At 39.9% G+C, this 11,526-nt stretch overlaps 1 protein-coding gene across 4 annotated transcripts in view; it reads left to right on the top strand.

Moving 5' to 3' along the window:
• The window catches only part of MAP3K3 (mitogen-activated protein kinase kinase kinase 3), a 66,015-nt gene that overhangs the window by 28,428 nt on the left and 26,061 nt on the right, over window positions 1-11,526 (top strand). For all 4 annotated transcript variants that reach the window (XM_012661329.1, XM_012661339.1, XM_012661320.1 and 1 more), the window contains one exon: window positions 2,561-2,674. In XM_012661329.1, the coding sequence (XP_012516783.1) occupies window positions 2,561-2,674 (114 nt within the window). The remainder of the gene's footprint in view (window positions 1-2,560; window positions 2,675-11,526) is intronic.

The raw sequence follows: 11,526 nt of genomic DNA, 5'->3' as shown, positions 1-11,526 counted from the left end.
CCCGGCCAAAATTAACCCTTTTAAAGTATGCAATTCAGTAGTTTTTAGTGTATTCTTAGAGTTGTGCAATCAACACCACAATCTAATCCCAGAACATTTTCAACATCCCAAAGAGAAACCCTGTACCTGTTAGTTCTCCCCTCTCCCCAGTTCCTGGCAACTACTTATCTACTTTCTGTGTCTTTAGATTTGCCTGTTCTGAACATTTCATGTAAGTGGAATTATACAATATGTGGCCATTTGTGTCTGGATTTTTTTTACTAAACATACATTTTCAAGGATCATTTATGTTGCAGCATGGACATTTGGCTTGTTTTCACTTTTTGGCAATTATGAATAATGCTACTGTGAACATTTGTGTATAGGTTTTTATATGAACATATATTTTCAGTTCTCTAAGGTCTATACATACCTAGGAGTGGACTTGCTGGGTCATATGATAACTCGGTTTAACTTTTTGAGGAACTGCCTAACTTTTCTATAATGGTTGTACCATTGCGTTCTACTAGCAATGTGTGAGTGTTGCAGTTTCTCCACCATCCTTGTCAATACTTATTATTTCCTTTTTTATAGTCATCCTAGTGGGTATAAAGTGGTATGTCACTATGGTTTTGATTTGCATTTCCCTAGTGACTAATTATGTTGAGCATCTTTTCATGTCCTTTTTGGCCATTTTTATATCTTCTTTGGACAAATGTCTATGCAAATCCTTTGCTCATTTAAGCAATTAATTTATTTTTTTATTGTTGAATTGTAAGAGTGGTTTTGATTTGCATTTCCCTAGTGACTAATTATGTTGAGCATCTTTTCATGTGCTTTTTGGCCATTTTTATATCTTATTTGGACAAATGTCTATGCAAATCCTTTGCTCATTTAAGCAATTAATTTATTTTTTTATTGTTGAATTGTAAGAGTTCTTTATATTTTCTGTGTATTAGACTCTTATATTTGCAAAATTGTAGCTTGGTTGTTTGAAAGTTTACACCTACTCCAACAATTTTTTTTACATCCCCTCCCAACTGTTCTTATTTATTCCAACTTTGAATGTCACCCAGAAAGGAATTCTTTTGTATTATGATATGATTTGCGGAACATTCTCCCATTCCATGAGGAGTTTTGAGATTTTATTTTAAATATGTACTGTTCTTATTTTTTTTTAAGGGGTGGGGGGTTATGATGAGGGGTGCTCAGTTGCCTTGTTTGTTTTTGTTGAGACAGAGTCTCTCTCACACCTTGGGTAGAGTGCAGTGGTGACATTGTAGCTTACTGAAACCTCTGACTCCTGGGCTCTAAGCAATCCTTCTGCCTGAGCCTCCCAGGTAGCTAGGACTATGGGTGTCCGTCGCAACGCCAGGCTGGGTTTTTTTTTTTTTTTCTTGTCTTTTTGGTAGAGATGGGGTCTCACTCTTGGTCAGGCTAGTCTCGAACTCCTGAGCTCAAGCAATCCTCCTGCCTCGGCCTCCCAGAGTCCTGGGACTACAGGCATGAGCCACCCCACCTGGCCTGTACTGTTCTTACTATTTGTTTTTTCATACTTTTGCATGTAGAGTTCTCATCTCCTTGTATTATAGATTGGGAACTGAATAAATTAATTGGGCTTTTGCTTGATTTCGTGTTTGCTACACATGTATAAGATCTGACATTTGCTAGGTCTGAGGCAAGGCATACTTTTGTATCTTTTAATACTGAGTACTTATAACATCCTCTGCTTTTAACAGTGAGCAAGACTTATCGAATACTGTCAAGGACTTTCTCTTTAATACTTCAATAGAGTGAAAATGGAGGAGGTAGTTTTCAGGTTCTAGTCACTGACTTTGCCCTTAAACAGAAAGATATTAAATCCTGCTATCTGATCCAAATTTGTGTTCTTGTTTGAGTAACAGTTTTCATTCTCTGCCCATTCCCCTGCTCCTCCTGTGCCTTTTCTGCTTGTTCTGTTAATGTCAGAATGCTTAATTTGGGAAGAAATATGGGAGCTATTACTACCTGGGATTTGATGCTTTGGAATAAAGGATATTTTTAAAGAGGAAGCTCTTCTCAAAAAATATCTCAAAACAAAGTACTGAGATATGCTGTAGCACAGATGAACTCAAAAACATTAAGCTAAGTGAAAGAAGCTAGATGCAAAAGACTATGAATATTTATGAATTGAATTGAATATGTATGAATTGTATGATTCCATTTATATGAAATATCCAGAAAAGGCAAATCTATAGAAACAGAAGTAGATTAGTGGTTGCCTGGGGCTGGAGGTGGAAAGGGGGAGTGACTATAAATGGGCATAGGAAATCCTTTCGGAGTGATGGAAATGTTTTAAAATTGGATTGTGGTGATGGTTGCACAACTGTATAGAGTTACTAAAAATTATTGAATTTTACACTTAGAGAAAAAATTATCTCTATGATTTCAACTAAATCTTTTAGGACCCTATAGTATCCAGCAAGATTGTTTTCCTCCAGACTAAATGTATTTTTGTTTATTTTGTTTATTTCTGCAAACTGAAGTGTTGAGATAGACTTCTATTTTATATGATTTTTTTTTTCTGTGTCTTGTGTCACAGCTCTCCATCTTGCTGAAAAACCAAGATGATCTTGATAAAGCAATTGACATTTTGGATAGAAGCTCAAGCATGAAAAGCCTTAGGATATTGCTGCTGTCCCAGGATGGAAACCATGTAAGTTGCCCGTGTCATGACCTGGCAACTGAAGATACAACTTGCTTTCCTTCAAGAACTTGCCTTGCCTCCTTGACAGAATTTTATGTTCCTCAGCCAATGCCAAAGTGAGAGCATAAGGGCAACCCGGCTCACTGTGTCAGTGGCTAGCAAGCCTTCTGCATTTGATTTCACTGACAAGCCAGATTGTCAGTGTTAATGTTGCAATTAAAGATTCTTTGGCTTACAGTGTGGAAGGAAGGAGAACACTTTATGATAAAGGGGAAAATTCTTTTTCTCTGTATTTATATACTTTCAATTAGATTTTGACCCCAATAAGAGAGATTTGATTAATGTGTGTGGGGGTACTGATTAGCAAAGGCTGTCAAGGATTTGAGACATCATGCTTTGTAAACTCAACTGCCAAAACTCCTTAGCAGCCTTGCCTTTCCCTTGGGACGCATATAGGACACAAACTTTTCTGTCTGTCCAATGGGAAAAAAAGGCCATGGGCTGGAGAGCCTCTGGTAACCTACCAGCTGCTGCTTTACCAAATAGGAGGCAATATACAGGGGCCATCAAAAGCAGGCAATTAAAAAAAGTTAAAAAGGCCAGGTGTGGTGGCTCACACCTATAGTCCCAGCACTTTGGGAGGCTGAGGTGGGCAGATCACTTGAGGCCAGGAATTTGAGACCAACCTGGGCAACAGCAACACTGCAAAACCCAATCTCTAAACAAACAGAAGTGGAGGAATTATCCCTTATGCATTTTCTTTTCCTGTAGAGTCCCTGGGGAGCCTACATTTCACAAGAATGCTTGCAATTTGGATTTGTCTTCTAATTACTGATTCCTCTACCAATTTTCTTCAGATGCATGTTTCTGAAGGTTTCTTGGCTCTCTTTCCTTTCCTTATAGCTTGTGGACAGCTGACATGGCTGCTTGAGAACTGGGGATGCGCTGCACCAGGACAGAGTCCAGGTGGAATGATGTTCATGTTGACCATTTATTTTCTAAAGAGACATATGGGGTTGGACTGTCCTGTTGATTAGGGTGAGGCACAGGAGAATGCAGCTGGGAAACCACAACATAAAGAAGACATTTTCTAATACAGTAGTCTCCCCTTATCAGTGGGGGATACATTTCAAGAACCCCAGTGGCAGGCTGAAACCATAGATAGTATTGAACCCAGTTGCCATCAGTTGGAACATGTTTCTGTTCATGTCTTCCACCACAAATTTAATGCCTTTTCCGCCTCAAGCACTTATCATGCACTGTGGCCATAACTCTCACAGTTTGATGTGTGATAGCAAAACTAGCATAAATTTCTTTTCCCTTCTTTACAATTTCATGGATGGAAGATTTGTTCTTACTGTAGATCTTAGCAACTTCAGCATATGATTTTTTTTTCTCTCCTTATGAACTTGAGAACTTCCACCTTTTCATTTAAAGGAAGCGCTCTGTGGCTTCTCTTTGGCATATCTGAAGTGCCAGCGTCACTACTCTTGCGTTTTGGGACCATTATTAAGTAAAATAAGAGTTACTTGAACACAAGCAGTGCAATACCATGACAGTCAATCTGATAACTGAGATGGTGACTATATATAAGTGACTAATGGTTGATAGTATAGACAGGGTGGATCTGCTGGACAAAGGGAGGATTCCCTGGCAGGACAACACAGAATGGTGCGAGATTTCATCATGCTACTCAGAATAGTGCAAGATTTAAAACTTAGGGATTGTTTATTTCTGGAATATTTTATTTAATATTTTTGGGCCATGGTTGACTGTGGGTAACTGAAACCTCAGAAAGCAAAACCATGGATAAAGGAGGACTATAGTATTACGGAAGTGTCCCTGTGCATGAGAAGTGGTCTTCTCTATCCTAAATGTATCTTTTTTCTGGATATATTTTAGGAAGTATTCTGAAGTAAAATATATACTTTATTATTTCATTTCTCTACTTAAGTTGTCACCTGCTTCTTAGAGTCCTTCCTTATTGCCTATCATGTAAGATCTAAATTTAACCTAGCATCCGGGATTTACCACTGACTATCCCTGCTTTCAGCTCCCCAATCTCATCTTTCCACATTTTTCATCATACTCCCCCACTATGCAGCCCGAAGTTCTTCCTTCTTCCTCTTTGCCAATCCATGGCTATCACCTTTTTTTTAGGAGCCAGTTTGATTTACCTGCTACAATTCGGTCAGCATTTTTGACTGAGGACATTTTGATTATTCCTTATTCTTTTAGTCATTGGATATAGTTAATACACTAGTTTATAGGTTGTTTAGTAATTGCCTTATAGTTGTTACATATTTATAAGTTTTATCCCAAAAGATTATAAGCTCTCCAAGAGCAAGGGCTATGTCATTGTTTTGAAACCCCTTCCACATTCATTCACTTAAAAAAACATAGTGAATGCTTCTTGAATTTTTAGCAAGAGTCAAGCAGAGAACATATTCAGGAAACTCCTTCCTTACAGAAGCAGCTGGAATTGGAGTTTGGTTAAATATGATTGCTGGACTGGGAGCTAGCACCCTTGACTGTAATTGTGATCCGTAAACTCTCCCCATGAGAAGTTACAGACAACCGCTTCTTTATATCAGTGTTCCCATCCATTTAAGGGGTGCACACGGCTGCAGATACTGCCACAACATCCAGAGCTTTTGAATCTTTCCGAGCTCTGAGACCATCTGAGCTCTGATACTCATGACATTGCATAAGATAAATGCCACATTAATGCTTCTGTTTATAAGGATTTATATTTTTAAAATTATAAAGTCAATATAAGTTTTTTAAGTTTATTTTTAAAAGGGCATAATCCTATAACGATAATGCATTTGTTGATTTATTTTTGCATAATTCCTTCCAGTTTTTGGCCATATGTATACATACCTTATGTAAATGTTGTCATGGTATTTATGTAATTAATTTATTTTTTCATTTAACATTGTTAGGGCCGGGCATGGTGGCTCATGCCTGTAATCCTAGCATTCTGCGAGGCTGAGGCGAGAGATTGCTTAACCTCAGGAGTTCGAGACCAGCCTGAGCAAGAGCGAGACCCTATCTCTACTAAAAACAGAAAAATTAGCCAGGCGTTGCTGGTGCACACCTATAGTCTCAGATATTTGGGAGGCTGAGGCAGGAGGATCACCTGAGCCAAGGAGTTTGACGTTGCAGTGAGCTACAATGATGCCACTGCCCTCTGCCTGGGGGCAACAGAGTGAGACTCTGTCACACAAAAAAAAATTGTTTTAATTTATAAGGATATATAATTACCTCGAGTGGATATATCATAATTTAATTAAATAACCATTTTTGCTACTGGTGGGACATTTAAGCTGCTCCTATTTTTTGCATTTGTAAAGATTTATATATAAGACTAAGACTGAGTTTTAATGGTGGTGATGAACTCTTTCCTTGGGAACTTCCTCAGCTAGACTTCAGGCTTCTTAATACATAGAAGAAACATGATCCAGAATTACTCTGTGCTCAGGAATCCTCACCTCTAGAATAGTGCTTCTCTAACTATCTGTGATGAAATATCAGGTTGCTCTTTTAATTTCCAATCTGTCATGGACCAGTTTTGTTTTGTTTTTTTTTAATAGAGATAGTCTCACTCTTGCTTTGGTTGGTCTCTGAACTCCTGACCTCAAGTGATTCTCCCGCCTCGGTTTCCCAAAGTACTAGGATTACAAGCATGAGCCACCATGCCCAGCCCAGTTCTTTTTTAAAATACAAAAACTGAAAAGTGAAATGGAAAAATAAACTAGAGACTTATAAAATATAAGCCTGCAGTTTTTATTATTAGATTCGAGAGACATAAAGTCACTCTGCCAAATTGCTGTAAAGTTTTTTAGAAGTTACTCTCCATTTCTGTACTTGGCTGGTTGAAGAGCAGTATACCACAGTGTGGACTGATATCAGCGCAAAGGATATCATACCAGGATATCGTATCACCTGATCTTCATCTCCTCCTGCTGTCAGCCACTTTGTTTTTCTACACTTTGTGTTTCCTCCGTTTTTAGCAATTGCCTTATCTACCTTTTGTTACCACCTCTTCCTTTATTTCCCTTCTTATTCCTGTTTTGAATCATGTTATCTCCTTCTTCTCTTTGGATTCTTCTGCTCCTTCTATGACAGCTTTTAAACTTTCTTCTGTCTTCATTCCTCACCAAGGAATATAGAATATAGGTATGTGGTCTTCCACCACACTCTGGCCATGGCCATGTCTTAGGCTTCAAAATTGCTTTTACCTGAGAACTCCTGGATTTTGGTAATCGCAGAACTGCCTCATTGTCTGAAAAACCTCTCTCTAGCCTTGGTTTCTACTGTTAGTTTAAGATACTGCATTGTCTCCTTCAGTAGTATTTACTGCCCTAGGCTTCTGCCTTGAAGCATCAACTTTTAGCTTGTTTCTATTAAAGACTCCTTCTCTAAACATGTGTGTATCTAACTCTTAAATTTATCTTTCTGCTCTTGACCTTATGACTTTCTAGTCCCAGATCTTCCACTATCATAAAGTAATCTCAAGCTTAACATTCTTTTGTTACTTTTGTTTGAATACAATAAAAACTAAACACTCAGGCACTTTGTTTGGTTACCTCAGATTCTCTCTGACAAAAGTAAACTTCTAATCTTCTCATCCAAATGTTGCCCACTTCCCAAGTTTCCCATCAATGAATGTGGCACTATCTTGCCTACTATTTAAGTTCAAAATATCAAGAATAATCTAAAGGGTAATTCTTTGCAGTCCTAAAATAATGGAACAAGTGTAGGAAAATAAACTGGTTGGGCAGAATAGCTTCTGTCTGGCCCCTGTTAAAAACAATAACACCTTAAATCAGAAGGTGCTTTCATCTGTCATTCAATTCTCGTAACTCTGAGAGGTCCAGAGCAGGCGTCTGCTATCTCCCATCTCCCTGAGGGAACTTAAAGTGACTTGCTCAGGTGAGACAGTAAATAGTGACAGAGCTTGTCTGGAATCTAGATGTTCTGACTTCTAGTTTAGTATCTATCAGTTACCATGCAGGAAAGGGATCTTAGAATTATGTCAATCTTGGAAAACCTTGCCCAGGTTCCTCCACAGGAGGAATTTCATTAGAAGCAGAACAGAAAGTATAATGTCTATGAGGAAAACTTTTGAGATATTGTATCATTCTATTCCCCAAAGCTCAGAGGATAACTGAGCTAGAAAAGATCCAAGAGTAGACAAAATTTTCAGGGGGTTAGGGTTGCTTTTATATAGGACAGTGTAAAATGCTTAGAACTCTAGTCAGGAAAGACAACCTAAGCATATATATAATCAAAGTCTTCAAAGCATTTAAGAGTATGGATAATGAATCTGGGCATGGTGGCTTACACCAGAGGCTAAGGTGGGAGGATGGCTTGAGGCGAGGAGTTCAAGACCAGCCTGAGCAAGAGTGAGACCCTGTCTCTACAAAAAATAGAAAAATTAGCCAGGTGTGGTGGCACACACCTGTAGTCCCAGCTACTTGGGAGGCTGAGGCAGGAGGATCGCTTGAGCCCAGGAGTTTGAGGCTGCAGTGAGCTATGATGATGCCACTGCACTCTAGCCTTGGTGACAGAGTGAGACTCGAGACTCTGTCTAAAAAAAAAAAAAAAAAGTATGGATAATGAAAATACAGATTTATTCACCTAATCTTAATTTGGATGAACTCCTTGAATATTGGAGATTATTTTAGAACAAAAAGGAAATGGCCGGGCCCGGTGGCTCACGCCTGTAATCCTAGCACTCTGGGAGGCCGAGGCGGGCGGATTGTTTGAGCTCAGGAGTTCGAGACCAGCCTGAGCAAGAGCGAGACCCCGTCTCTACTGAAAATAGAAAGAAATTAATTGGACAACTAAAAATATATAGAAAAAAAAATTAGCCGGGCATGGTGGCGCATGCCTGTAGTCCCAGCTACTCGGGAGGCTGAGGCAGTAGGATCGCTTGAGCCCAGGAGTTTGAGGTTGCTGTGAGCAAGGATGACGCCACGGCACTCTAGCCTGGGCAACACAGTGAGACTCTGTCTCAAAAAAAAAAAAAAAAAAAAATTCATACAACAGGTGATAAACATGGCATCTATTATTCTGAAGTTATATAGCTTCAAAACATTGTTTTTAAAGGTCTTTAACAAATTCATGGATAGTAAGGCTATAAATTTAATTAAATCACCTTGGTTGCTTCCATAAGTATTGTAACTATCATGGTCTTCTGTGCAAATATCTCTTGGCACCACCATTAAAACAGAGGACTGGATGGGATGCTCTTGGTGATCCAGTGTGCCATTTCTTGCCTTACGTTCCCATGCTCCAAGCCACCCCTCTCCTCACTCCCCCCACCCCTGTGCACAGTTGAATCCAGTTGTTCTTTTATGTCCTATCATCAAATCTTTTATTGAGATAATTTGTGGACAGACTTTTTCTGCTGATCTCCTGTCTTGCAGTCACTGCAAATCTTTACGTGCATGGTTCTCTGGTAATTTTTCATATTGTTTTTGTTAGCCACAGCACATTACTACCCAGAGTTCTTTAGTGAGTTTTTCATAGAATAGCCAGACGCTACCTTCTATTTGCATCTGGATTCCAGAGCAGCCCTGTCACTATTTAGTGCCTCACCTGACCAAGTCACTCTTAAGTTTCCACAGGTGTGGATGGGAGCTAGCAGATACCTATTCTGGACCCCTCACAGTTGTAAGAATCAAATGTCTTTAGAATGTTCTGCTAGCTACACACTTCACTCCTTTCATTCTACCACTGTCCCCTTTTATTTTCAAATACAGTCCCACCTTCCTCCTTTCTCTCTTTCCCACTTCTGAGTCTTGTTCAATGTTCTCTGAATCCTTGCAGCAACCTCATTTTTATTTACCATGCCATTCCTCTTTGTCCCCTTAAATTGAGGTTTTCAAAACTTGGCTGAATATTACTACAATCACTTGGGGAGATTTAAAAAATATCAGTGCTTGCGCCCTCATCCCTAGACATTCTGGTGCAGTTGATCTGAGGTGTCAAAGGCTCCATAGGCAGTTCTGATGGGCAGCTAGGGTTGAAAACCGTTACCTGCAGTTTATGGCTCAGGTCCTGTACCGAGCTACTCAGAATGCGGCCCGTATAACAGCAGCATCAGCATCACCTGGAAGCTTGTTAGATGCAGATTCTGAGCCCCACCCCAGACCTACCAAATCAGAATCTGCACTTTCACAAGATCTCAGATGATTTATATTTACATTAAAGTGTGAGAAGCCCTGCTCTGAGACCTTCATGATTCTCTTCACCTGTTTTCCAACCTGTTGCCACAACTTCAGCTTTTTCTTTTATAAATTATGCTTGTGCTGGCCGTTGAACTTATTTTCCTGTCCCAGTTTTTAGATTTTTTTTTTTTTTGAGATGGTCTCATCTTGCTGTGTCACCTGGGCTAGAATACCATGGTGTCATCATAGGTCATTGCAACCTCCAACTTCTGGGCTCCTCCCACTTTGGCTTCCCGGAATGCTAGGATAACAGGCATGAGCCACATGCCCAGCCTTCAGCTTTTAGATTTTTAAAATGAGGATTTAGATTGTATGTTCTTTGTTACATTTCAAATTCATGTTTCCAAGATTTATTGAATTCCCACTATGTGTAAGACCCTGCATTCAAGCAAGTGTCCTTAGGGTGCTCATGATGCAGCTCTTCTCTTTCTGACTGCAGGACTGTGGCCTTCCCTTGCTTTTCACTAGTCTGCCTCCCAAGTGTGTGGCTTTGACTGTTGTTTCCTTTCTGACCCTCAGCAGAGAGCTATTGCACATCGGAGGCTTCAGCAAGAACATTGACTTCCCCTTGGTTTTGACTTCCTGTTAGAGCAAGACATTTTGTCAAGACAACCCTGCATGTGATAAAGTCTGGCATGGGGAGACTAGAGACTAGAGGAGGCTGCTTGGCAGCTGAACTCACCCCCAAGAGTAGGAAGCCTCTTTCCTGGAGGACAGGATATAGAGTTTGTTTAGGTTGAACTTTTTTTTTTTTGGTAGGAGGTAACAGAGATAGAGAAGCAGGTAGAAACTTTGACCCAACTTGTTTATAAATCCTGAGCTCCCATTCCAACTGTTAGTAGTGCTTGGCTTGTTTGTAATCACATCCTGACATCACTTGCTCAACTCCAAGGTTCAAGTTTAAGCTTTCTTAGTACAAAAGTCCCCCCCTTTGTTTTCTCTGTAGGGCTCACCTGGTGACTCAGCTGGGCTGGTGCAAAGTGGGGATGGATGTAGTGAGGTCCTTGACCTCTGACAGAATGGTGCTTATGATAGCTTGTCCTAATTGAACCTGATCCTGAGATGATTTGTGTGTAAACTCTGGTACTTTGAAGCAACTGAGGTCTTCTTACCTTAATTTTCAGGGCGTGATTATGGTTGGAGAAAAGAAACACATAGAGCTACATTTTATTTTTATTTATTTTTTTGAGACAGGGTCTCCCTCTGTTGCCTGGGAATCAGTGGCATCATCGTAGCTCACTGCTGCATCCTCCAACTCCTGGGCTCAAGGGATCTTCCTGAGTAGCTGAGATTACAGGATTATACCATGCCCAGCTTCTAGCTACTTTTTAAAATATATCATGTATAAGCTGGGCATGATGGCAGACACCTGTAGTCTCAGCTACTTGGGAGGCTCAGGAGTTCAAATCCAGCCTGGGCAACATATAGAGACTTCGTGTCCCCCGAGTCCCCCCAAAAAACTAATTAATTAATTAAAATACATATACCATAACCAGAATTTTGTTGGGCAGGGAAGTCGCCATCATTCTCTATTGGACCCCCTCCCAGCAGGTGATCTTGCTACTGAAATAATTTCCTGGTATTTCTCCTGAGCTCTCTGGAGAATTTTATGAGAGGATA

Source organism: Propithecus coquereli, unplaced genomic scaffold, assembly GCF_000956105.1.
Source record: "Propithecus coquereli isolate 6110/MARCELLA unplaced genomic scaffold, Pcoq_1.0 Scaffold119, whole genome shotgun sequence".
Classification (NCBI taxonomy): Eukaryota; Metazoa; Chordata; class Mammalia; order Primates; family Indriidae; genus Propithecus; species Propithecus coquereli.
Note: the sequence above shows the minus strand (reverse complement) of the source record. Positions and strands in the feature narration are given on the sequence as shown.